The sequence below is a fragment of the Phaethon aethereus genome, assembly GCF_964289735.1.
Source record: "Phaethon aethereus genome assembly, chromosome: 23".
In the NCBI taxonomy this organism is placed as follows: domain Eukaryota; kingdom Metazoa; phylum Chordata; class Aves; order Phaethontiformes; family Phaethontidae; genus Phaethon; species Phaethon aethereus.
In genome coordinates this window covers 111,836-133,366 of record NC_138599.1, presented here as the reverse complement: position 1 = coordinate 133,366, position 21,531 = coordinate 111,836, and the positions used below count along the sequence as shown (strand labels likewise).

The 21,531-nt window shown below is 52.3% G+C and overlaps 3 protein-coding genes across 3 annotated transcripts in view; all 3 read left to right on the top strand.

Moving 5' to 3' along the window:
• KMT2A (lysine methyltransferase 2A) overlaps positions 1-13,662 on the top strand; it is a gene marked incomplete at its 3' end in the record, with an annotated part of 45,002 nt that extends 31,340 nt beyond the window's left edge. The window contains exons 23-37 of the mRNA XM_082009925.1: positions 297-455; positions 935-1,052; positions 1,137-1,215; positions 1,466-1,626; positions 2,459-2,644; positions 3,297-7,614; positions 8,972-9,052; positions 9,579-9,643; positions 10,024-10,194; positions 10,864-10,938; positions 11,249-11,429; positions 11,827-11,934; positions 12,370-12,453; positions 12,862-12,991; positions 13,387-13,662. Coding sequence (XP_081866051.1) covers positions 297-455; positions 935-1,052; positions 1,137-1,215; positions 1,466-1,626; positions 2,459-2,644; positions 3,297-7,614; positions 8,972-9,052; positions 9,579-9,643; positions 10,024-10,194; positions 10,864-10,938; positions 11,249-11,429; positions 11,827-11,934; positions 12,370-12,453; positions 12,862-12,991; positions 13,387-13,662 — 6,192 coding nt within the window. The remainder of the gene's footprint in view (positions 1-296; positions 456-934; positions 1,053-1,136; positions 1,216-1,465; positions 1,627-2,458; positions 2,645-3,296; positions 7,615-8,971; positions 9,053-9,578; positions 9,644-10,023; positions 10,195-10,863; positions 10,939-11,248; positions 11,430-11,826; positions 11,935-12,369; positions 12,454-12,861; positions 12,992-13,386) is intronic.
• A 2,356-nt stretch (positions 13,663-16,018) lies between these two features.
• TTC36 (tetratricopeptide repeat domain 36) lies at positions 16,019-19,148 on the top strand. The gene is made up of 3 exons (XM_082009850.1): positions 16,019-18,377; positions 18,571-18,759; positions 18,858-19,148. The coding sequence occupies exons 1-3, from the start codon at positions 18,209-18,211 to the stop codon at positions 19,124-19,126; spliced, it is 627 nt and encodes a 208-aa protein (XP_081865976.1). The 5' UTR covers positions 16,019-18,208; the 3' UTR covers positions 19,127-19,148.
• A 681-nt stretch (positions 19,149-19,829) lies between these two features.
• TMEM25 (transmembrane protein 25) lies at positions 19,830-21,521 on the top strand (the record flags this gene model as incomplete). Its single annotated transcript, XM_082009849.1, has 6 exons — positions 19,830-19,955; positions 20,040-20,324; positions 20,504-20,794; positions 20,871-21,155; positions 21,257-21,340; positions 21,448-21,521. The coding sequence occupies exons 1-6, from the start codon at positions 19,874-19,876 to the stop codon at positions 21,519-21,521; spliced, it is 1,101 nt and encodes a 366-aa protein (XP_081865975.1). The 5' UTR covers positions 19,830-19,873.
• Positions 21,522-21,531: the final 10 nt, after the last annotated feature.

The window sequence follows — 21,531 nt, the reverse complement described above, 5'->3', positions numbered from 1 at the left end:
AATAGTTGACGCATTAATCAGTGAAGCTTGCAAATACGACACCTGGTTACGGAGCGCAAGCGAGAAAGTCTGAGGCCCGGAGGAACCAGTCTGTCAAAGTTCTTCTGTGTGAGGGATTCTTCTTCCTCTGACCTCCTCCGCCATGTCTCACTTGTGCATGTGAGTCACGGTAGTGAAGTGTTACAGCAACCAAGTGGGAGGTCAGGCATTACTCTCAACTTCTGTCGATGCTGACGAAAACAACCTAGAAGGGATTAATTTTTAAACTTTTTTTTTTTTTTTTTTTGCTTTTGTAGAGATGTGAGTTCTGCCAGAAGTCGGGCGCCACAGTAGGCTGCTGCCTCACTTCTTGTACAAGTAACTATCATTTTATGTGCTCGCGAGCCAAGAACTGTGTCTTTCTGGACGATAAGAAAGTTTACTGCCAGAGGCACCGTGACTTGATCAAAGGAGAGGTGAGATTCTTCTTTTGCACCCTGCCTTGTCTGAAGGTGGGGTTAGCCTGTAACTATGAGCACTTTTTAGAAGTTAATATTGAATGTGTTCCTTACTAACGAGGGCCAGACCGCAGCGCTGTTAAAAAGAAGTCAGTGATACAACTGGCATGGGGAAGTTTGGCAAGTGGTACTATGTGGCAGTTGAAAAACCAGAAGACGACCAAACTGAGTGTCCTGGTTTCGGCTGGGCTAGAGTTCATTTTCTTCCCAATAGCTGGTATAGTGCCATGTTTTGGATTTAGTATGAGAAAAATGTTGATAACACACTGATGTTTGTAGTTATTGCTAAGTCGTTGTAGTGCTTACGCTAAGTCAAGGACTTTCCAGCTTCCCGTGCTCTGCCAGCGGGGAGGTGCGCCAGAGCAAGACAGGCCGTGTAGCGTACATGTGGTGGTTCCTTTAAAATGAATGAGTAGTTTTCTGGACTCTTGTTCCAGGTGGTTCCTGAGAATGGGTTTGAAGTTCTCAGGAGGGTTTTTGTGGACTTTGAAGGGATCAGTTTGAGAAGAAAATTTCTTAGCGGCTTGGAACCAGAGAACATCCACATGATGATTGGTAAGATCTAGTCTCTGGACACTTGACCCACCTTTGGTGCAGGAATCTGGTTCACAGAACTTTTCTGTTTGTCTTTCTGCTCAGGTTCAATGACGATCGACTGTTTAGGAATTCTGAATGACCTCTCGGACTGTGAGGATAAGTTGTTTCCCATCGGCTATCAGTGAGTATAAGCTATTTCATGATTAGATGGCTTTGAGTATGTTAGATGCTAAACCAGCGCTGGAGTGACAGGTGCAAAAAATGGACTGTAGCTTTCATACACAGTTCAGGAATCTTGTGATTAAGCTAGTTGTGCAGCATATTGTGCCAGGAAGCCTCTGTCCCATGCAATTTTGGAAAATTTAAAATGGGAATGCTGAGATTTACTCGACTGTTGAGTAACTTGTTGTATGTTTGAATTTATCCTCCAGGTGCTCCAGGGTGTACTGGAGCACAACAGATGCCAGGAAGCGCTGCGTGTATACCTGCAAGATCATGGAGTGCCGACCTCCAGTCGTAGAACCTGACATCAACAGCACTGTAGAGCATGACGATAATAGAACAATTGCCCATAGCCCAGTTCCCCTAACAGGTAATCTTTTAAGGACTTTCTAAAGGGGTATATTCTCTACATGTTTTTGCCATGGTTTATCCTTACCAGAAAGCCAGGTGGTGGCTTAGGACCTGTGTCTCTTAAAGCCAATTTGGACTAGAATCCACTTCAGGCTTCCAAGTTATGTTACAGCATCTTAAGACTTTAAAAGAAGAAAAAGATACCATTTCACTGGAAACTTTGGTAACTTGGGCCAAATGAAGACTCCTGTAGTAATGCTTTCTAGACTACAGATCTGAGATTTTTCTAGTGAGCTAAAACTGCAAATCGTACTTCAAGTGTCGGTGTTGGTATGTAAAGTGGGGGGTGTTAAATACTGTGTTGAATAGTAGTATTGCGCCTTCTTTTGTATTTCCAAATTGCTTTCTCTGTATCTGCAGGTGAGTGTAAAAAAAAAAAAAAAAAACCCCAAAAAAAAAAACAAAACAAAAAAAAAAAAACCAAACCAAAAACCCCAGCCACCTCAACCCTGTCCCTTTCAGTTCCCAGAAGGTGAGGCTGTGGAAGATTTTTAAAACTTTTACAATAGTCATCGTTGTTAACATAGAACCTGAAACTTTATTAAAATGCAGTGGAATTTCATGTGTAAGGTGAGGGTTACTGCATTGCTGTAAGTATTTGAAAATGTTCTTGGGAGAAGAAACCAGACATTATCTGATGGCAGGGAAGCATTAACCTTTGACTTTGTGTTTATTTGACAAATACCCTGATTGTTCAAGTGAAACCCCGTAGCAATATATCCTTTATCAGATCATAGCTTTTGGGATTCAGAGATGCCTTACACTGTTGCTTCTCTTCTATACAACAACAGAAACTCTACCTAAAGACAGCCGAAATACGCCCGAAATTGTAAACCCGCCATCACCAGATCGTCCCTTGCATTCTCAGACCTCTAGTTCCTGTTACTATCCGGTGGTCTCAAAGGGTCCCAGGATCAGAGCACCAAGTTATCCATCCACACAGAGGTCTCCTGGCTCTAGGCCGTTGCCCTCTGCAGGTATTTCACGTGCTGTTGACTTGGATTCTTGGTTTTTGGGGGAGGTGTGTGTGTGTGTGTTTGTTTGTTTTGGAAATGCGTTTGGTTTGGTTCGTGCCTTTTTTGTCTTCACTCGGGATGTGGCGTTTAGTTTTCTGCTTCTAGAGAAAATAGGGAAATGGCAATAGGTTTGGGGGAAAGAAAGTTCTGAAAATAAACGGTAGACATGGCCTGTCAAGAAATATACGTCTGAAAGAAAAATTTCCCTGGGATGAAGAAAGGAGTGTTTGGGCAGTACAATAGCAGTAATACAGAAGAGCTGTAATAAAAGTCAGGGACTTAATCATCTCAGTCAGTGTTTTTTCAGAGAGAATCGGAAATCTGGTATTGCGATTCAGCTACTATTTCTGTATGAGTCACGTTTTCTTTCGAACTGGTGTTGAAAATTCACGTCTAAAGTTGAGAAACAGAACCCCGAGATGCAAACTTGTCAATTCTACGTGATGATTGATGGTATCAGATTTTTAATATCTGTCTAAAGATATGTTCATGCTATTTGGTCGAAAGGTTTTTATGACTGTTAATTTCTTGTGTTTCGTGTGAAGGAGTTGGGTATGTATTGATGGTGAAGGTTTCAGATGACCTGACAGTCTTTCTCGCCTTATTTTCTCAGGAAGTCCTACCCCGGTGACCCACGAAATAGTGACAGTAGGAGATCCTTTACTGTCCTCTGGACTTAAGAGCATTGGCTCTAGGAGACATAGCACCTCCTCTTTGTCACAGCAGCAGTCAAAACACCGGATGATTTCCCCTACGCGAGCTGGGAACGCTTATTCCAGGCACGGTGTATCTTCAGTTTCCAGCACAGGGTCCTCTTCAGAACATGAACCAAGCGTCAAAAGTACTGACCGCTTTGTGGGATCGGCGAATGCAGGTACTCCAAGCGCTCCGGTTCAAAGTTGCTCTACCAGTTCGGGCTCCCAGAAAACAGCGTCTGCGAGCGGAAGTAAAACTTACCAGCTGGATGCATCTCAATCTACGGAAGGAAAACATTCTAGCAATTCAGATTTGATAGCCAAAGGTGCGCCTTCTAAGGGAGAGAAGATGAAAACGCTGACCTCAAAGGACGCAGATTATTCAGCTCATGGTTTTGCTTCTGGAGGAAGCTCCAAAATGTCCGCTCAGCCAACCGGTTCATCAGGCCCAGAAACGAATGCCAAAATAGGAAGCCTTCAAGAATGTTCAGGATCCTTTTCTTCCAAAGAAACAATAGCCTTTCCACCTTTGCATCAGAGAGGCCCCAGGAAAGACAGGGATCAGCATGTGGAACCTGTACAGCCAGAGAAGACGACTTTGGTTGATGAGGTAGATGCAAAGACCATGAAGTCTGCCGGCGTAAACAGCAGATCTCCTGCAGCAAGCGAGCAGGTAGTTTCTGCCCCTAGAGACAGGCGTCAGAAGGGGAAAAAGTTAGTGAAAGACAGTTTTAAAGAGAAGCACTCCCTGAAATCTCTTACAGATTCAAGTCAAGGAGTAGGCAGTGATGAAGGAAACCTGAAACCAGAATTTGGGAATCAGGGTTTGGCAACTGAACAAATTAGCCAGCGGTTATGTAATAGTATTCCTGCTGAAAAAGCTGGCGAGAAGTCTCCGCCTTCGCAAGGGTCATCGAAAGGCTCTGCAGTGCCAATTGACGTGGCCTCTGCTTCTAAGGAGTCACAGGCACCTAGAAAGCGCACCGTTAAAGTCACCCTAACTCCTCTCAAGATGGAAAGCGAAAACCAGTCTAAATTAAACGCGCAGCAGGAAAGTGATACCGAACCTCAGTCCGCAGGGGCGGAACTGGCCGCTTTGGCGGAGCCCTCCTCAACTTCCGAAAGCCCGGAAGATAACTCCGTGGTTCAGGGAAGTCCAAACGAAGCACCAGCACAGGAGTCTCAAAATAACGCCTATGAAAATTTGCCTGTTCAAGATACCAACTTGATGCTCCAGGACGGAACTAAAGCTCAAGAAGAAGGCTCGTACAAGCGGAGGTATCCACGGAGAAGCGCTCGGGCCAGATCCAATATGTTCTTTGGATTGACTCCTCTGTATGGCGTGAGGTCTTACGGAGAGGAGGATATTCCCTTCTACAGTAACTCAACTGGGAAGAAGCGAGGGAAGCGGTCTGCAGAAGGACAAGTGGATGGCGCCGATGACCTGAGCACGTCAGACGAAGACGACTTATACTACTATAATTTCACTAGGACGGTGGTTTCCTCGAACGCGGAGGAGAGGCTTGCATCCCATAACTTATTCAGGGAGGAGGAGCAGTGCGATCTTCCAAAAATCTCACAGTTAGATGGCGTGGATGATGGAACTGAAAGCGATACAAGTGTCACGGCAACAACGAGAAAAGTCAATCAAGTGACCAAAAGGAGCGGTAAAGAAAATGGAACGGAGAACTTAAAGCTCGACAGAACTGAGGAAGCCGGAGAGAAAGTACAGGTCTCCAAGAGCTCCGCTGTCCACAAAACCGACCCAAAGATTGATAATTGCCATCCTGTGAGCAGGGTTAAAGCACAAGGTCAGGATTCGCTGGAAGCTCAGCTGAGCTCGTTGGAAACGGGCCGCAGGGCTCACGCCAGCACGCCTTCTGACAAGAACTTACTGGACACTTTTAACACGGAACTTCTGAAATCCGACTCCGACAATAACAACAGCGATGACTGTGGGAACATCCTCCCTTCTGACATCATGGACTTTGTACTAAAGAACACGCCATCTATGCAGGCATTGGGAGAAAGTCCAGAGTCCTCATCGTCTGAACTTCTGACGCTTGGAGAAGGTTTAGGTCTCGACAGCAACCGCGGCAAGGATATGGGTTTGTTTGAGGTGTTCTCCCAGCAGCTGCCGACTGCTGAGCCGGTGGATAGCAGCGTCTCTTCCTCCATATCAGCGGAGGAACAGTTTGAATTGCCACTGGAGCTTCCTTCGGACCTCTCTGTTCTGACGACTCGCAGCCCAACGGTGCCCAGCCAAAATCACAACAGGCTCGCCGTCATCTCGGAGTCTTCGCTGTCCTCCTCAGGAGAGAGGTCGATGCTCGCCTTGCCTTCCACGGAGTCTGGGGAAAAGAGAGTGACGGTCACAGAAAAATCTGCCTCGGGGGAAGGTGACACAGCTCTCCTGAGTCCGGGAGTAGACCCGAGCCCCGAAGGACACATGACTCCCGATCACTTCATCCCGGGTCACATAGATGCAGAGCATATAGCCAGCCCGCCCTGCGGCCCCGTCGAGCAAGGGCACGGCAGCAACCAGGATTTAACGAGAAACAGCGGGACTCCGGGTATCCAGGTGCCGGTATCGCCCACCGTTCCCCTCCAGAGCCAGAAGTACGTGCCAAACTCCACGGACAGCCCTGGCCCCTCACAGATCTCCAACGCTGCGGTGCAGACAACGCCGCCCCACCTCAAGCCAGCCGCAGAAAAACTTCTGGTAGTCAATCAGAACATGCAGCCACTGTATGTCCTCCAAACTCTTCCCAATGGCGTTACTCAAAAGATACAGCTGACGCCTTCTGTTAGTTCCGCGCAGAGCGTGATGGAGACCAACGCTTCAGTGCTGGGGCCGATGGGGAGCGGGCTCACGCTGACCACGGGATTAAATCCGAGCTTGCCCTCGTCTCAGCCGCTATTCCCTCCCACGAGCAAGGGCCTGCTACCCATGTCCCATCACCAGCATATACATCCTTTCTCCACAGCCGCTCAGACTGGCTTCCCACCAAACATCAGCAGTCCTTCGCCAGGTCTTCTCATCGGTGTGCAGCCACCCCCCGATCCTCAGCTCTTGGTGTCTGAAGCTAGTCAGAGGACAGACCTTGGTAGCACCGCCTCCACACCAGCTGCCCTGGGCAAGAAACGGCCAATATCTCGTCTGCAGTCACGGAAGAATAAGAAGCTGGCTCCCTCTGGAACCCCTTCTGCTATAGCTCCTCCTGATATGGTCTCCAACATGACCTTAATTAATTTTGCTCCTTCCCAAATTTCCAACCACCCGCTGGATTTGGGAACCATTGCAAATTCAACGTCCCATAGAACTGTTCCCAATATTATCAAAAGGTCCAAGTCTGGGGTCATGTACTTTGAGCAAACGTCTTTGCTCCCGCAAGGTGGGACCAGTACTGCAGTCGGCACGTCTCCCAGCGTTATCGGGCCGGATGCCGGTCACCTACCGGCAGGGCCTGTGTCAGGCCTAGCGTCGAGTTCCTCGGTGCTGAACGTCGTATCCATGCAGGCCACGGCAGCCCCTACTACTGGTGGGTCGGTTCCTGGTCACGTTTTGGGACAAAGTTCGGTAACGTTAACCAGCCCTGGATTGTTGGGGGACCTTGGTTCGATAAGCAACCTCCTGATCAAAGCCAGTCAGCAAAGCCTAGGTCTTCAGGAGCAGCATATGACTTTACCGCCAAGTTCTGGGATGTTTTCGCAGCTGGGAGCATCCCAAACTCCATCCACGGCAGCAATGACAGCTGCGTCGAGCATATGTGTTCTGCCTTCAGCGCAGACGATGGGCATGACAGTTGCTCCATCGTCTGCTGACCCGGAAGGCTCTTACCAGCTTCAGCATATGACACAACTCTTAGCCAGCAAAACCGGGGTTGCTTCCTCCCAGATGGACCTTGGCACGGCTTCGGCAGCGACTCAGTTGTCGAGCTTTCCGCAGCTGGTTGACGTTCCCAATAATACCGGACTCGAACAAAGCAAGGCTTCCTCGTCGGTGATGCATGCCAGTTCGGCATCTCCTGGAGGCTCGCCGTCATCTGGTCAGCAGTCTGCGAGTAGCTCCGTGCTGGGTCCCACGAAAATGAAGCCGAAAATCAAACGCATTCAGCCATCGTTAGACAAAGGGAATGGCAAGAAGCACAAAACTTCTCACGCGTGGAGCAGTTCATCTGAAGCACACATTCCAGACAGAGGGGCCGTTGCTGTACCCCAGGTCTCGGCTACAGGGTAAGAGGAGTGTGTAATTTTGCTCATCCCTGAGGTTTTGTAACGATGTAAGAAAGAGTCTCACACTAGCTGTACAGCAAGTTTGCCTTTTGCATGATAATTTCTAAGGTAAAAACCCCAGCTGCCAACAGAAAGCAAAGCTCTCTAAAAGAGTTAGTAGAACTTTTAGCTCGGGAAAGAGAAGGCTGAAAAACCTGAGACACTGAGGATCAGAGTTTTGAGGACTTGACAGCTCTGGCAAATCAAAAGAGTGTTTTGGAGACAGCAGTAGAGAAAATGGCACTCAAAAGGGTGGTGGGTTCTATTTCTTTGTCGTTAACCTGTCTAAGCGCTCTAGAAGTTTTAATTGTGCTCTCAGCAGCGTGCTAAAGGCACGAAAATGTCGCACCGCTGTGGTGTTGTCTTGGTCATTCCGATTACAGAATTTAAACTGCATGCCAGTTTCTGTGAGCTTAGTCTGTCTCCAGTGTGCGGTTTATTCTTCCTGCCCCTCTTCCCTCCTCTCTGGTCCCTGGAGGCGAGAGGAACTGGCAGAACAGGGAGAATCTTTCTCTCTCCTTTGCCAGAACAGCAGAACGTGCGCTTGTTTCTCACAGTAGAGGATTACTTTCCAGACCTTAAATTAAAATGACCTTTGAATTGACTCTTTGAAGTGTGGATCTGTGGAGAGAATAAGAGCTGCTAGTCTCTGTTCTACATGCAAAACTAGACATTTTTATCGATGTGGTCCGTAGCCGTGTCTTTAGTATCGCACCGCGCTGCCGGCAATTACGCACTTCGCCAAAGACGTTGCACTGCTGACTTTCAACCCTGGCTGCCTCAGAGAACTCTCCAAAACGATTGCTGATGCTAAAAGACAGTAACATGCAGCTTTTGGTAACTGAGTAATACTGCCCGTTGCTTGTGTAACTCCCTGATCATCTTAATGTCTAGGTCTCGTTCTTAAACAGTCGATCCAAAACTCTTCAGACAGCTTAACCTTTTAGAATAGCTTTTTTGTGTTGCTGACGCTTGCCAAATTCTTTTAGTCTGTAAGTGTTTTCTGTAGCTGTCACCGTGCACCTCGTGACTCCTGAGCTCATTGCTTACAGTTGCTCAGGCAACTGACAACAATTGCTCGTGAAACTGTTGCACCCGGATTCATGCTCCTCCTTCCTCTTGAAGCGCCTTAAGTCTTGATTCTGATGTGGTGCTGGATGCCTGCTCTGGCTCCTCGTATCTTAGGAGCGGTTGTTGCTACTTCTGTAGTTCTGCTGAGCTGCCGACTCACTCGTGGCAACTGCCAGCGGATCTGTTACTGCTTCGTGGTCTTATTTGTGGCAGGTATTTTGAAGGGTCCTAAACCTTTTTGTTCCAGGACTGCTGCTATGAAGGCAGATACGCAGGATGCAGCAAGCGTAGATCAGCCATCACAAAAACAATGTGGCCAGTCTGCAGGGTAAGCATTAAACAGACCATTAAACAGATTCTGCTCGCTTGAGCTTAAGGAAATCTATACAGAGAATGGGAGAAGTCTTACTGGGCTAGTTAAAACGTCTTGGGAACTTCCAGTCTGGAATGAGGGGTCAGGTTTAGTTGCAATATGGGGCCTTTTTTTAAATTAAGTTGCGTATAGCTCTGGGAAGCTTGCTGCTTGCCGAGAACACGACTACTCGTACAGCTTTGGCTGGTTGCACAGTAGCATACGTCTTATTACTGAGTAGGGCTGATAAGAAGAACAGGTCACGGACTGTATTAAGTTACACTGCTACCCACAGACTGATAGATGCCTCAAAAGTAAACTCTACTGAGTAGAATCCTTTTACTTGTTTCCAATCGAACTCATGTTAGACCATTCGATCTGGAAAAAGGTTCTTGCACTTCTCTCTAGTTCTCAGATTTTGTAGGTGAGTGTGCAGGGCTGGTGAGGAAATGAGGTGGGTTGTTAAACGTTTTACTTCACGTTCGCTTCCTTCTCTCCGAAGGCAAACGGCAGTCCTCCCAGAATCTCAGTCAGCACAGAACTCAAGAAATGAGCCAGAAAACGCAGGTATGTCGCTTCTTCAAAAGCACTGAGTCTTGGGATTCTCCAGGACTGGGAAATCAGTACCTCGATGTTTTGATTTTTGTGTGTCCCGTTCTCACAGGAAAAATCTCAGAGCTAATAGTCATGTTAGTCTTGCGTGGAAGGGAGGAAAGGTTTGTTTGCTATTAAGAGATACGGGACAAATAGTTGCATCTCTATTTTTAGTTTGTGGGAATTTCAGCACTTGAGATTTCACACTCCTACCACAAAGCTGTCTAGATTTTTGTCTTGGATGGATTTACTGGTCAAAAAGCAAGCTAGTAATTTCCAGTTGTGGAACAACCTGTGGAAAACCCGTTGTTCTGCCCGGTTTCCGTCTTCACGCTGGCTTCTGTCTTTTCTAGGCTCAAAAGCTCTCGAGGAAGAGGAGAGCACTTTCAGCTCCCCACTTATGTTTTGGCTTCAGCAAGAACAAAAGAGGAAAGAGTGTCTTGGTGAGAAGAAACCAAAGAAAGGTTTGGTTTTTGAGATCTCTAGTGACGATGGTTTTCAAATCTGCGCAGAAAGTATTGAAGGTGAGAGAACTGTGCGGTTTTGGTTGTTCTGGTTTTAGCTGTCCTTGCTAGAAGTAAAATTATGACTTCTGAGGATCTGTTACTTGCTTTTTTAAATAGATTTAAAAAAAAAAAACAAACCCAAACAAAAAAAAACCAACCACCAAACCTCTTGACTCGCAGCCCCAGAACAATCCTAGTTCCTAGCAATGTCTGGATTATATTGAAAAAGTTTGGTGGTTGTTTTTGTGGGTTTTTTTGGTTTTTTAATCATTATCCCATTTTGTTTTATCCATTGACCAATGGTGTTGAACCATATTTTGTCAAGAAATAGTCCATATGGATCAGACAGTAGGGTACATAGACTTCTCCTCCAGAGCGACTGCTGAAGGCTCTTACTTCCCTTTATGCCAAAGTGATATTTGGAAAGGACGGAAGCGACTGGATGCGAGCATCTTAATTTATGGCCCATGAAAGGATGCAAACTTCATGTTCTCCGATGAGCTTATTTACATATGAGCTTTCTGTTGGGCAACCGCATACTGTACACGTACCTAGAAGTCTACCGATGGTACGTTGTTTCACTGGAAACCTGATAAGAGGCACAGGAAGGCAACTGTTTTGGCAATCCTCGGCGCCCAGCGCTCGGACACTCTTTCACTGTCTTGTCTTCTGTTTGTGTGACTGCAGATGCCTGGAAGTCACTGACCGACAAAGTTCAAGAAGCCCGTTCTAACGCCCGCCTGAAACAGCTCTCTTTTGCAGGTAACGTCCAGTGCCGAACTCCTTTCTACTGCGCTTTTGAACGTGCGAGAGCGAACAGATCTTTCTGTGAGCGTCCCAGGGTTCAGAGTCTTCCGAGTTTCAGTTTGGCTGCCAACCGCTTTATGGAAGATAATTTCTTCCTGATGAAACGATTGAAAACTCTTACGGGGAATGAGCTAGCTAATACAGTGCTTCTGGGAAAACTACAGGCTCGCGCGCAAGTTGCTTTTTAAACAAGCTGCTGTATCCTCCTGCCCCAAGTCTGCATTGTCAGTTGGGTTTTTCTCTTGTCCTCTATCTCTTGGTCCAGGTGTGAATGGTTTGAGGATGCTGGGGATTATCCACGATACTGTTGTGTTCCTGATTGAGCAACTGTATGGAGCGAAGCACTGCCACAACTACAAGTTCAGATTTCATAAGCCAGAGGAGGCCAATGAACCGCCTCTGAACCCACATGGCTCTGCTAGGGCTGAAGTCCACCTGAGGCAAGTGTGAGCTTTGTCTTCGTTAAGGTTAATGGCCCATTTGCTCAATTAACTAACTCCGTGGCAGGCCATAAACAACAAATCCCTACAGCGCTAAAGCGCTCAGTTAAAAAGGAATTGTTAGCAACTTTCCCCTGTCAGTCGATTATATTGCATCTTCTGAGTTGGCACATTTTTCCGTGCCACTTTGTTGACCGTTGCTTTGTCTAACAAAGCTTTCCTGGCTGCTGCGTTTATTCGCGGTCCTCAGAAACCGCTGCATGTTATCCTGATGCATAAGAAGGCTTCAAGAGGAGACAGACTGGAGAAGGTGTAAAGCAGTGAACATGTCAAACTGTTGTGGCAGCCACATGTTTGTTTTCAGTCAGTAACACAAACTTCCTTTCCTCTCTTTAAATTGCAGGAAATCTGCATTTGATATGTTTAACTTCTTGGCTTCTAAGCACCGGCAGCCACCAGAATACAACCCCAATGACGAAGAAGAGGAGGAAGTGCAGCTGAAATCGGCCCGGTACGCAGCAGGGTTTAAAGGTTCAAAGGGGAAAATAATGCTGTGGTCTTAAAACGAGCTGATCAGGCTTAGTTACGCGTTGCGTTCTTTGGGGTGCTGTTTCACACTCGAAAGCTACCAAGCACTATCAAATGCAGAGGAGACTCCTACAACAGCAAGAGAACTGACAGCTGAGGGTGTCCCCCAGACCAGTCTTCCTTTGAATCCTTCCTTTCCTTGCTAATGTAAAACAGTCTGATGAGGATTTGGGCAGAAAAGGGAGGAAAAGATCTTTTACTTACATAAAAAAAACAGTGAATTGATTTTGATTGTGTTCTCAGTGGGTCGCGGTGTCACAGTGTCTAAATTATTATATCCTGGAAAGTATCCCAGGTAGTGCATGGCACAGTCTCTCTCCAGTAAAGGTCATTGCTTAGCAGCGTCTCTGTGTTCTAGGAGGGCGACTAGTATGGATCTGCCAATGCCCATGCGCTTCCGACACTTGAAGAAGACCTCCAAGGAGGCAGTTGGTGTCTACAGGTACGGTTTCGCTCTGGTCCCGCTGCCTCTGGGACAGGGACAGAGATAGAGGAGGGTGAAAACTGGAAACCTGCTGTGAATTCAGACTGCAAAATTGAGGGGAAGAAGCAGCTTTGGGGTTTTTCCCCTCTCCTCCTCCCCGCCCAAGTTATCCGTTAGAAAAGTAATCCTCAGCTCGAGCTACTTATTCCTTGCTGGCTTACCTGGGTGCTAGCTAAGGCATGTGCTCGGGAGCGGGCGGGAGAGACCCAGCGTTGTTCTTGTTAGCGTTATGTTACGGAAGAGTAACGATAGATACCGCAGCGATCCTTGTAATGAATAACCTGTTGTCTGCAGCGTTTGCAATCTTGCGTCTCTGAGCTTCGCTTCTGTCATTTGAAATCTTTGCTTGTCGTCTCGCTTTTTTAGGTCTCCCATCCACGGCCGGGGTCTGTTCTGCAAAAGGAACATCGATGCAGGTGAGATGGTGATCGAATATTCAGGCAATGTCATTCGCTCCATCCTCACTGACAAACGAGAGAAATACTACGACAGTAAGGTGAGTTATGGGTTTTTGTAGAAGTTCTTAAAGAGTTTGGGAGAACTAGAAAGTGGCTGTGAAGGTAGGACAGGCTTAAGCGAAAGCGGCGTTTGGAACATCGTGAATCGGGATTACAGGCGGCTCAGGATATTTCCGCCCTCGCTGGACCTCTTAGGGGCGCTGCTTATTTTCTCCTGCGGGCCGGGGCGGGTCTGAGATGGGTCTTAGCGTTGCAGCTCCAGGAAGCGTGGGAATGGAATGATTCAAGCATGAGCTTATGAAGGCGAGTGAAGAGAGGTTGCAGATACCCTTCAGGGCCTGACCTTTGGTTGCTGTAACGAGCCAGGTTGTCTGCTAGGGTGGCTCTGCCTTCGCTTCCCTGACCTAACCCTCTTTCTGTCCTCTGTGCATAGGGGATCGGTTGCTACATGTTCCGCATTGACGACTCTGAAGTGGTGGATGCCACCATGCACGGCAACGCGGCCCGCTTCATCAATCACTCCTGCGAGCCCAACTGCTACTCCCGGGTCATCAACATCGATGGCCAGAAACACATCGTCATCTTCGCCATGCGCAAAATCTACCGAGGGGAAGAGCTCACCTACGACTACAAGTTCCCCATCGAAGACGCCAGCAACAAGCTGCCCTGTAACTGCGGCGCCAAGAAGTGCAGGAAGTTTTTAAACTAGAACTGCCCTCGGCTGCAAGCGAGCCCTGGAGGGCCTGGGGCGAGCCAAAGCTTCCAGTGAACCCCTCCCCGGCCGTTCAGATAGGACGGGGAGGCCGGAATGAAGGTCGGCTGGGCTCAGGCACCTGACTGGCGGCTGTGTTTCTCTGTCAGAGTCCACATCTTCATGTCTCGCATGCACACACTTACCCTTCTGAAAGACACGGGCGACCGGAGAAGATCCTCAGCGTGATTATGTTTTCGCTATTCTCATTTCCCCCCGCCCCCGGTATTTGTTTCTTGGCGCGTGGGGCTAATGAGCGGGAGAGGGGAGGGAAGGTCGGCCCGGGCCCAAGCGTGGGGGAGCGATCGTGGGGCCTGTCGCTCTATCCCCCTCTGTCTCTCGGCTCAGAGTGCTGAACGTGGAGTCCTCCTCATCCGAGGGCTGTGTCAGAAGTTTTGGTAGCGCGGTGTTTGAGTGAGCTTTCCTCCTAGGGAGAGAGGCTGCACCCCACCAACCAGCTACCCCGAGGACGGTGCGTGTGTCTGCGCTTCCTTGGGCTGTGTGTCCGCAAAACACTACTTGCGAGTCGGCTGGCGTGGCGCAGGGGGCTGGGTGCGTTGCGGGGGTCTGGCTCGGCTGGCGTCACCTAGGAAGGCCCAGCCGGGGAGAGCGGAACAGAGCAGCCCGCAACTAGACGGAAGAGGGTTTGGCTAGCGCTTCGCTCCGAAATCCCTGCCCGAGCGCAGGGGAATTGCTGGCGTTCCTTGGCAGGGAGAGGGCTTGTGCCAACAGTTACGGTGCTGTAAATCTTGGCGAGCAAAGGCTTCCTTTCAGCAGCGGCCTCCCTCGCTGGCTCTGCCGGAGGGAGGCAGTCCTTTCCCCGGTCCTGTCTGCAGCGGCTGGCTTCCTCCTCCACCCCGCGAGCTGAAGGTGCTTCCCGCCGGCGGTCTCTCTGCCACCGTGGAGCTGGTCCGAGGGACAGACGTCTCCAGGGAGAGACGGGGAACGAGAGGTTAGCTGCTCCGGGGTTAGCTGCGTACCACCGTAGAGAGGGCAGTACTTGCGTGGAGGCTCCCGGGGATCCGCTCTGCTCAGCCTCGCTGCGGTGTCCCAGGGCCGGGTGGGGAGCCAAAGGAGCGATCCTGTAGGCAGGCGCTGCTAAGTTCTCCGCAAAGGCAAGACCAAACACTAACCAGCCTCGTCTGCGCCACGCGGCATCCAGAAACACGGAGGAAATAAATTCAACCGTTACCACGGTTGAAGTTGCAGTAGCTGAGGAGACAAGCTTGTTGTAAGCGAATCGAAAGACGCCGTCGTCCCGGGTCGAGTAGCGTAAATCCTCCTCCCGTTTGGGTCTGCTCCACGCCTCCAAAACAAAAACACAGAGAAAGAAGTAAAAAGCCCCAAGCCTAACCAGTGACGACATTGGATTTTACTCTGTTCTGTTTACAGTTTAGTATTTAAGGTTTTATAAATGTAAATATATTTTGTATATTTTTCTATGAGAAGCACTTCATAGGGGAAAGCACTTATGACGAGGCTTTTTAAACAGTGGTATTATCCTAATTTAAGAGAATCTCTTTTTAATGATTTTTTTATTTTCGTAGGACGGTTATAGGAAATACCTGGCTGGACACAGTCTGATCCTTTCTCCAGAGAGGAGGGTACACTTTATTTTTATTTTTGACTCTTGTTCTGCCTTTTCGACTTCAGTAACTGTTTCCGGGAGGTTTGGCTGGACCTTAAACTTTGTTTACCTGTCAAGATTGTGGCAGGAGGGAGAATCGCCCAGCTTAGGAGGAGTTTGCCTCTGTCCGAACGACGACCGACCGCGCCCCCGGGCAGGAGGCGTGATTCTGCCTTGCCCCGTGGCGGCATCCTCTGTCTGTTTAAAAACGAAAAACGAGGGAGACCTGACCCTCGACACCTCTTTTGCCGGGAGGCTGATCCAGGGCAGGTGCCTCGTCCCGCGGGCTCTCTCTCGCGCAGGCAGATGAGTTTTTCCGTGGAGAAGGGAACGCAGGAAGGGCCCACACTTTTCCACGCTGTCCCTGTGGGTAGATCAGCAGCCGTTCTGGGAGCCGGCGGCTTGGAGGGCCGCTCTGAAAGGACATGGGGAGGCGGCGGGGAAGGGACGGGAGCGCCCGCCGACTCCCCAGCGCTCGCGGTGGGGCAGCCCGAGTCCGCACCCTTCGGACCCCGAGACCTCTTCCTCCGAGTTGAGAACGAAGTGCGGCGCTCGGAGGGTCGGGACCCGCCCATTTCCTTTCATTATTGCACTGTGTGATGATTATTTGGTGATAACTGTTGAAAGAAAAGTCGAGTTGACGCTGCATTTGTTACTGAGATGATTTGATGCACTGACAGCTTGGGAACGCACATACCTTGAGGAGGCCAAAGCGCGTGCGCCGGGGGGATCTCAGCCCCGTGTGCCCTCGGGGCACGGCTGCTCTCGGGCCTTCTCCTTTCCCGTTTCTGACGGCAGTGCTGGGGGACAGCCCTTGCCTTGGCGGAGCCCGTCAACGTAGCCGAGTAGCTCGGCTCCGCCGCGTTTCTCTTGCCCGCGCCGCTGCCGCCTCCCCATCTGACGGAGGAGGAGCGACTCCCCGGCAAGCGGATCCGTTCTGGCTGCGGGAGGAGGCTCCGGCTGGGAACCGCTGCCCAAAGCCGCCCCACGTAGGGAAAAGACGGGAGGAGGGTTGCGGGGAGCAGCGTGCCAGGGGGGTACCCCCAAGAACCGAGCGCCAGGCATCGCTCCTCCCGCGAGGGCCGGTCGAGCCCGCGGGTCCGGCTGGCTGTCCGCTTTGCTGCTAAACCCGTCGCGGCTGCCTCGGCGGGAGCCGCTGTGGCCAGTGAAACTGTACCCCCGGGAAGCCGCGCTGCACCTCGCGGCAAGCCCGGGCCCTTCGGACGAAGCGGCGGCAGCGAGCGTGCGGGCTCCCCGCCACCCGCCCCTCGACCCCGTCCCGCCCGGGCTGGCGGTGAGCGCAGCGCAGCTTCCCCGTGTATGAATGTATATTTTATAAGGACTGACGCAGATCACGGTATCTGAAAATACAAAAAAAAAAAAAAAAAAAAAAAAAAAAGGAACCTTAGGGCGTTTATTTTTCTTTGTACAAACCGATGTGGGTTTTTTGGGTTTGTTCTTTTTTTTAAAGGAAAAGCGGGTCATTGCAAAGGGCTGGGTATCTTTTCTTTCTGGTTTTCTTTCATTTCAAAGCAATACCAGGTTCTTCAGCGAGACGGTCTTTGTGCAGAATCATGCCATTCAAACCCATACTACTGGTCCACTCTCGACACGCGCAAGTTTTTTTTTTTTATAACTATAAATACGATATATATAGGAACTAATATAGTAATGCACCGTGTAATGAAGCCTAGTTCAGTATCGGTCCATGGCTTTTACTTCTCTTAACACTATAGATAAGGATTGTGTTACAGTTGCTAACGGCGGCCGGGAAAGCCACGCGGCGTGTTCCCCGCCGACGGCAGCTCCCGGGGCGAGGGCTGCCGGGAGCCAGGGAGCCGGGAGCGGGTGGCTTGGCCTTTCCCGGCCCTCCTTGTTACCAGTCAGTACTTGTACAACTTGGTTTCTTCCTTTTCTTCCTCTCGTTTTGGTTATGAATGTTGGGGTACCACCTGCATATAGGGAAAAAAAAAAATGTGCTCTGTGCTTTCCTGGTATCTTTTTAACGAGGTACAGTAGCTTTGTCTATCAACCGAGAACTATACTTGTGGTGTTTCTTTTATTGAACTTAACAGTCTCTTTAGTAAATACAGGTAGGTGAGTAATTGTTTCAAAAAAAAAAAAAAAAGGGAAAAAAAAAAAGCTCTGCAAAGGCAAGGTTATGTTCTAGAAATACATTTCTTGACAACTTATCATGTATAACAAATCTCTTTTTTTTTTTTTTTTCTTGTGTTCTTCCAAGCTTCTGGTTGTTTCGTTTGGGTTTTTTTGTTTTTGTTTTTTTTAAAAAAAAAAAAAAAAGAGGAAACGTGTCTAAAGTACATCAGTGTTAACTCCCTGTCACAGGGAAGAAGGAAATACTTTAATAGTTTAAAAAAAATGCTGAAAGCTCTGCAAAAGACTGAATGTAAAAATAAAAAAGTGTACATAGTTGTAAAAAAAAAAACCACAAAAAAAACAAAGGAGTTTTTAAACATGTTTATTTTCTATGCACTTTTTTTTATTTAAGTGATAGTTTAATTAATAAACATGTCAAGTTTATTGCTGCAGAGGGTTGCTCTCGATTTCTTCTTGAGGGTTGAGAAGCTGCTTTCCCCTTGTCGCCACTTTTTTCCTTCTGGAAACTGGCGGGGGGACAGGAGCCCCTGGCCAGCGGCAGCTGGCGGACACCCGAGGGCCACAGGGCCACTTCGCCACCCCCAGAGCGCGGTGGGGTTGCGGGGGAGAGGCGCTGCTGATGTGCGCGGGTCACCTTGGGAGCCTGCGGCTCTTCCAGCTGGGCCGCTGCCTCCGGGAAGCGGCGGGGCTGCGTGGCTGGGCTGGGATAGGATGGGGAAGGGTGAAGCGGTGCCGGCGGTGTGAACATTAACCTGCCGGATGCCGCCCGCCTGCGCCCCGCGGCCCGGCCACGGCGGTCCCGGCGCACAGGGCACCATGGCCACGGCGAACGACAGGGCCGTCCTGCAGACCATCTTTAACCCCAGCACCCCTTTTGGGGACATCCCGGGGCTGGACGAGGAGGAGGAGGAGGACTCCCAGGAGGAAGGTGAGGTGACGCAGCGTTGCGTTCTCGCTGGCATCAGCAGCCTGTGCCCGAGGCTGGACCCCAGTGCCCTGCTGGTGCCTGTTCCCACTCTGGGATGGGGGCTGTGGGGTGGGCACCGAGGCTGCTCTCCTTCCCGGGGTGTCCTGGTGCCGGCCGCTTCCCCGGCCAAGGGCTCCCCTTTGCGCCGCCGCAGGGGAAGCCTTCGCGCCAGAGCTGCTGGAGCAGGTTCGGGACCTGGAGCTGCAGGGGGTTTCTGCGGCGGAGTCGGGAGACGTGAACACAGCCCTGCAGAGGTTCAGCGAGACCATCCGCCTGCTGCCCGAGCGCGCCTCGGGCTACAACAACCGGGCGCAGGCCCTGCGGCTGCGGGGGGACGTGGCAGGTGAGCCGCGCTGGTGCAGCTGGCTCGCAGGCTGCTCTCGGCCCTGGCAGCCCGCCGGCACCCCCAGCCTGCCCCGACGCCTCTCTCTCCCCGGTCAGGCGCTCTGCGAGACCTGGACATGGCCATCCGCCTGAGCCGGGGCCGCGGCCGTGTCGCCTGCCAGAGCTTCGTGCAGCGTGGCCTGATCCACCGGCTGCAAGCTCGGGACGAGGACGCCCGCCGGGACTTCGAGCGAGCGGCCCGCCTGGGCAGCGCCTTCGCCCGCAGGCAGCTGGTGCTGCTGAATCCCTACTCGGCGCTCTGCAACCAGATGCTCTGCGAGATGCTGGGGCGGCTGCGCAACCCCAGTGGCACCGGGAGCGAGTGAGACGGGCAGGGGACGGGCAAGGCAGTGCCTGGGCTAGGCCGAGCCATGCTCCCGGGGTCACCCAGGCAGGCGCTGTCCTGGCTGCCAGCGAAGGTCCGGCTCCGGTGCCGGAGCTCCTGTTCCTCCTCCTGGCTGACAGCCGGGGACCAGGGAAGCGCCCACGTGCGTTGCCTTTGTCTCTGCTCTGCTCCATCCCCAATAAACCTCCCTGCGTCCCTGGCACTTGGACTCTGCTTGCAGCGCTGCGGGCGGCTGTGGCGTGATTCCCGCGCGTGCACAGGCCGGCTGCGATGGGCAGCCCCGGGGGTGCGAGGCTGGGCTGAGCCGGGCCGGGCAGGGTGCTGAGCCCCCCGCACTGAAGAGGGGAGGTGGGGGTCACAGGGATGTTGATCACGGCCCTGGGTGGGTGGTCTCTGGCCACTTTCCTGTGGCCCGTGTCCATACCGGGGCCCTGCTTGACATGAACCCACCCCACGGCCGCTGTGGGGGCCCGGTGAGACAGATACTCGCAGCCGCGCCGGGGACCGCCCCTGCGCCGCGTGCACAGCCCTGCGCGCCGGGCCCCCGGCGTAGAGCCGCACTGCGGGCCAGGCTAGACACGGCAGCGGCGATGCTCTAGGTAAGGTGCAGCCTCTCTGCGTCCTCCGGCCCTGCTGTCTGCCGGCACACAGGCGCCCCGGCACGGGGACGGCCCCTTGTCCCTGCTCCAGCTGCCTCTCTCCTAGCGCTGAGCGTGGTCGGCTTGCCATGGGGTGTCCCGGGGGCTGGCCAGGGGCTGCCCTTGCCCGCCTGCTGCTGTTGCTCAGCCTCCTGGTGCTCTGCTCAGCAGGTGAGGCTGTGGTGGGGTCCGGCACACAGCTCCGGCAGCAGGACCCTGCTTGCGGCTCTGACACACCGCCGGCTCTTCCGGCAGGACTGGGGGAGCTGGGTCCCACCATCGACGGGCAGCTGCGGGGGGTGTGCACGCTGCGGGAGAAGGAGAGCCGTGCCTTCACTTGCCAGGCACCCCAGCTGGCCCCCGGCGCCACGCTGGCGTGGTACCTTGACGGCCGGAAGCGGGAGGCAAACCTCTCTGCCGCGGGCACTGCCAGCACCCTCACCCTCACCGCCTGGCGCACCGACCGCGAGCTCAACTGCTCCCTGACAGACCTGGCCTCCGGGGAGACCTACAACGCCTCTGTCCTCCTCGACGTGCAGTGTAAGGTCTGCGGCACTGGCCCTGCTCCGGCCAGAGGTGTGGGGAGGGCGCGTGGGGCTGCATCCCATCAGTCCTGCGCAAACGCAGCTGACGAGCGCTCCTGGCGAGATAAATTCTGCTCCTGGCTGTGCTTCCCCCCGTTCCTCCTGCCCGTCTCACTCCCTGTGTTTGTCATCCAGATAAGCCAGAGATCCTGCGGGCAGACGCCCGCTACCAGGGGGGCGAGGGCGCTGGGCTCCTCCTAGTCCTCTTTGTGCTGGTGCAAGCCAACCCGCCCGCCAGCATCAGCTGGGTGGACCAGGACGGGCGTGTGATGGCCAACATCTCCGAGTTCCTCCTCCTGGGCACCACGCGCTACCCGGGGCTGGCCAACCACTCGCTCTGCATCCACCTCAGCAGCGCGGCTGGCAACTTCTCCGTCAGCGCTGCCAACAGCGTGGGCGTCGCCACCGCCTCCCTCCTGCCCCCAGGTAGGTGTTGGGGGTACGGGCACGGAGCAGTGGGGCACTGCACAGGGGTGCTGAGGGGGCCGCGATGCCCGTGCAGGTCTGCTGGACGCCCGCGTGGAGCTGCCCCTCCTGGGTGTTGCTGTCGGAACAGCCCTGGCCCTGGGCGCCCTGCTCAGCCTGGGCTCCTGCGCTGCCTGCCTGGCATGCCGCCGGGCCAAGCCGGTGCCAGGTAAGGGGCCAGCAGGAGGGCGCAGCCCGCTCAGCCGACGCTCCTCTTCCAGCGGCTCTGAGCCTCCGCAGCCCTTGGGCGTGCAAATGCCCCACCAGACCCGGTCCCTGCCGCCCGACCTGCGCCTCAGCGACCTCGTGCAGGCGGCCAGAGGTAAGACCCCAAGGTGCCAGTGCAGAGGGACGCGCGGGGCTGCGGGTCCTGCCTGGGCGAGGGCGAGAAGTCCCCGCTCTCACCCCTTTCCTTCCCCACAGCTTCCCCCAAGGACGTGGGGGCTAGTGCCAGTGGAGAGAACTCTCTGCCGGGGCTGGAGAACTCCTTGGTCCTCAGCAAGTTTGGTGAGGGGGTGCAGGCGGGCGAGCAGCCCCGAAAACTGTGCCGCAGGGATGCCAGCCTCCACAGTTGCCCCAAGAGGTGACGGCAACGACCTGCCTCTGTCCGGCAGGTTTCGTCCAGCTCCCGATGTCCGGGCGCATCTACAAAGTGCCCAGCCGGAGCAGTGATGAGATCTGGCTGTGAGACGAGGCAT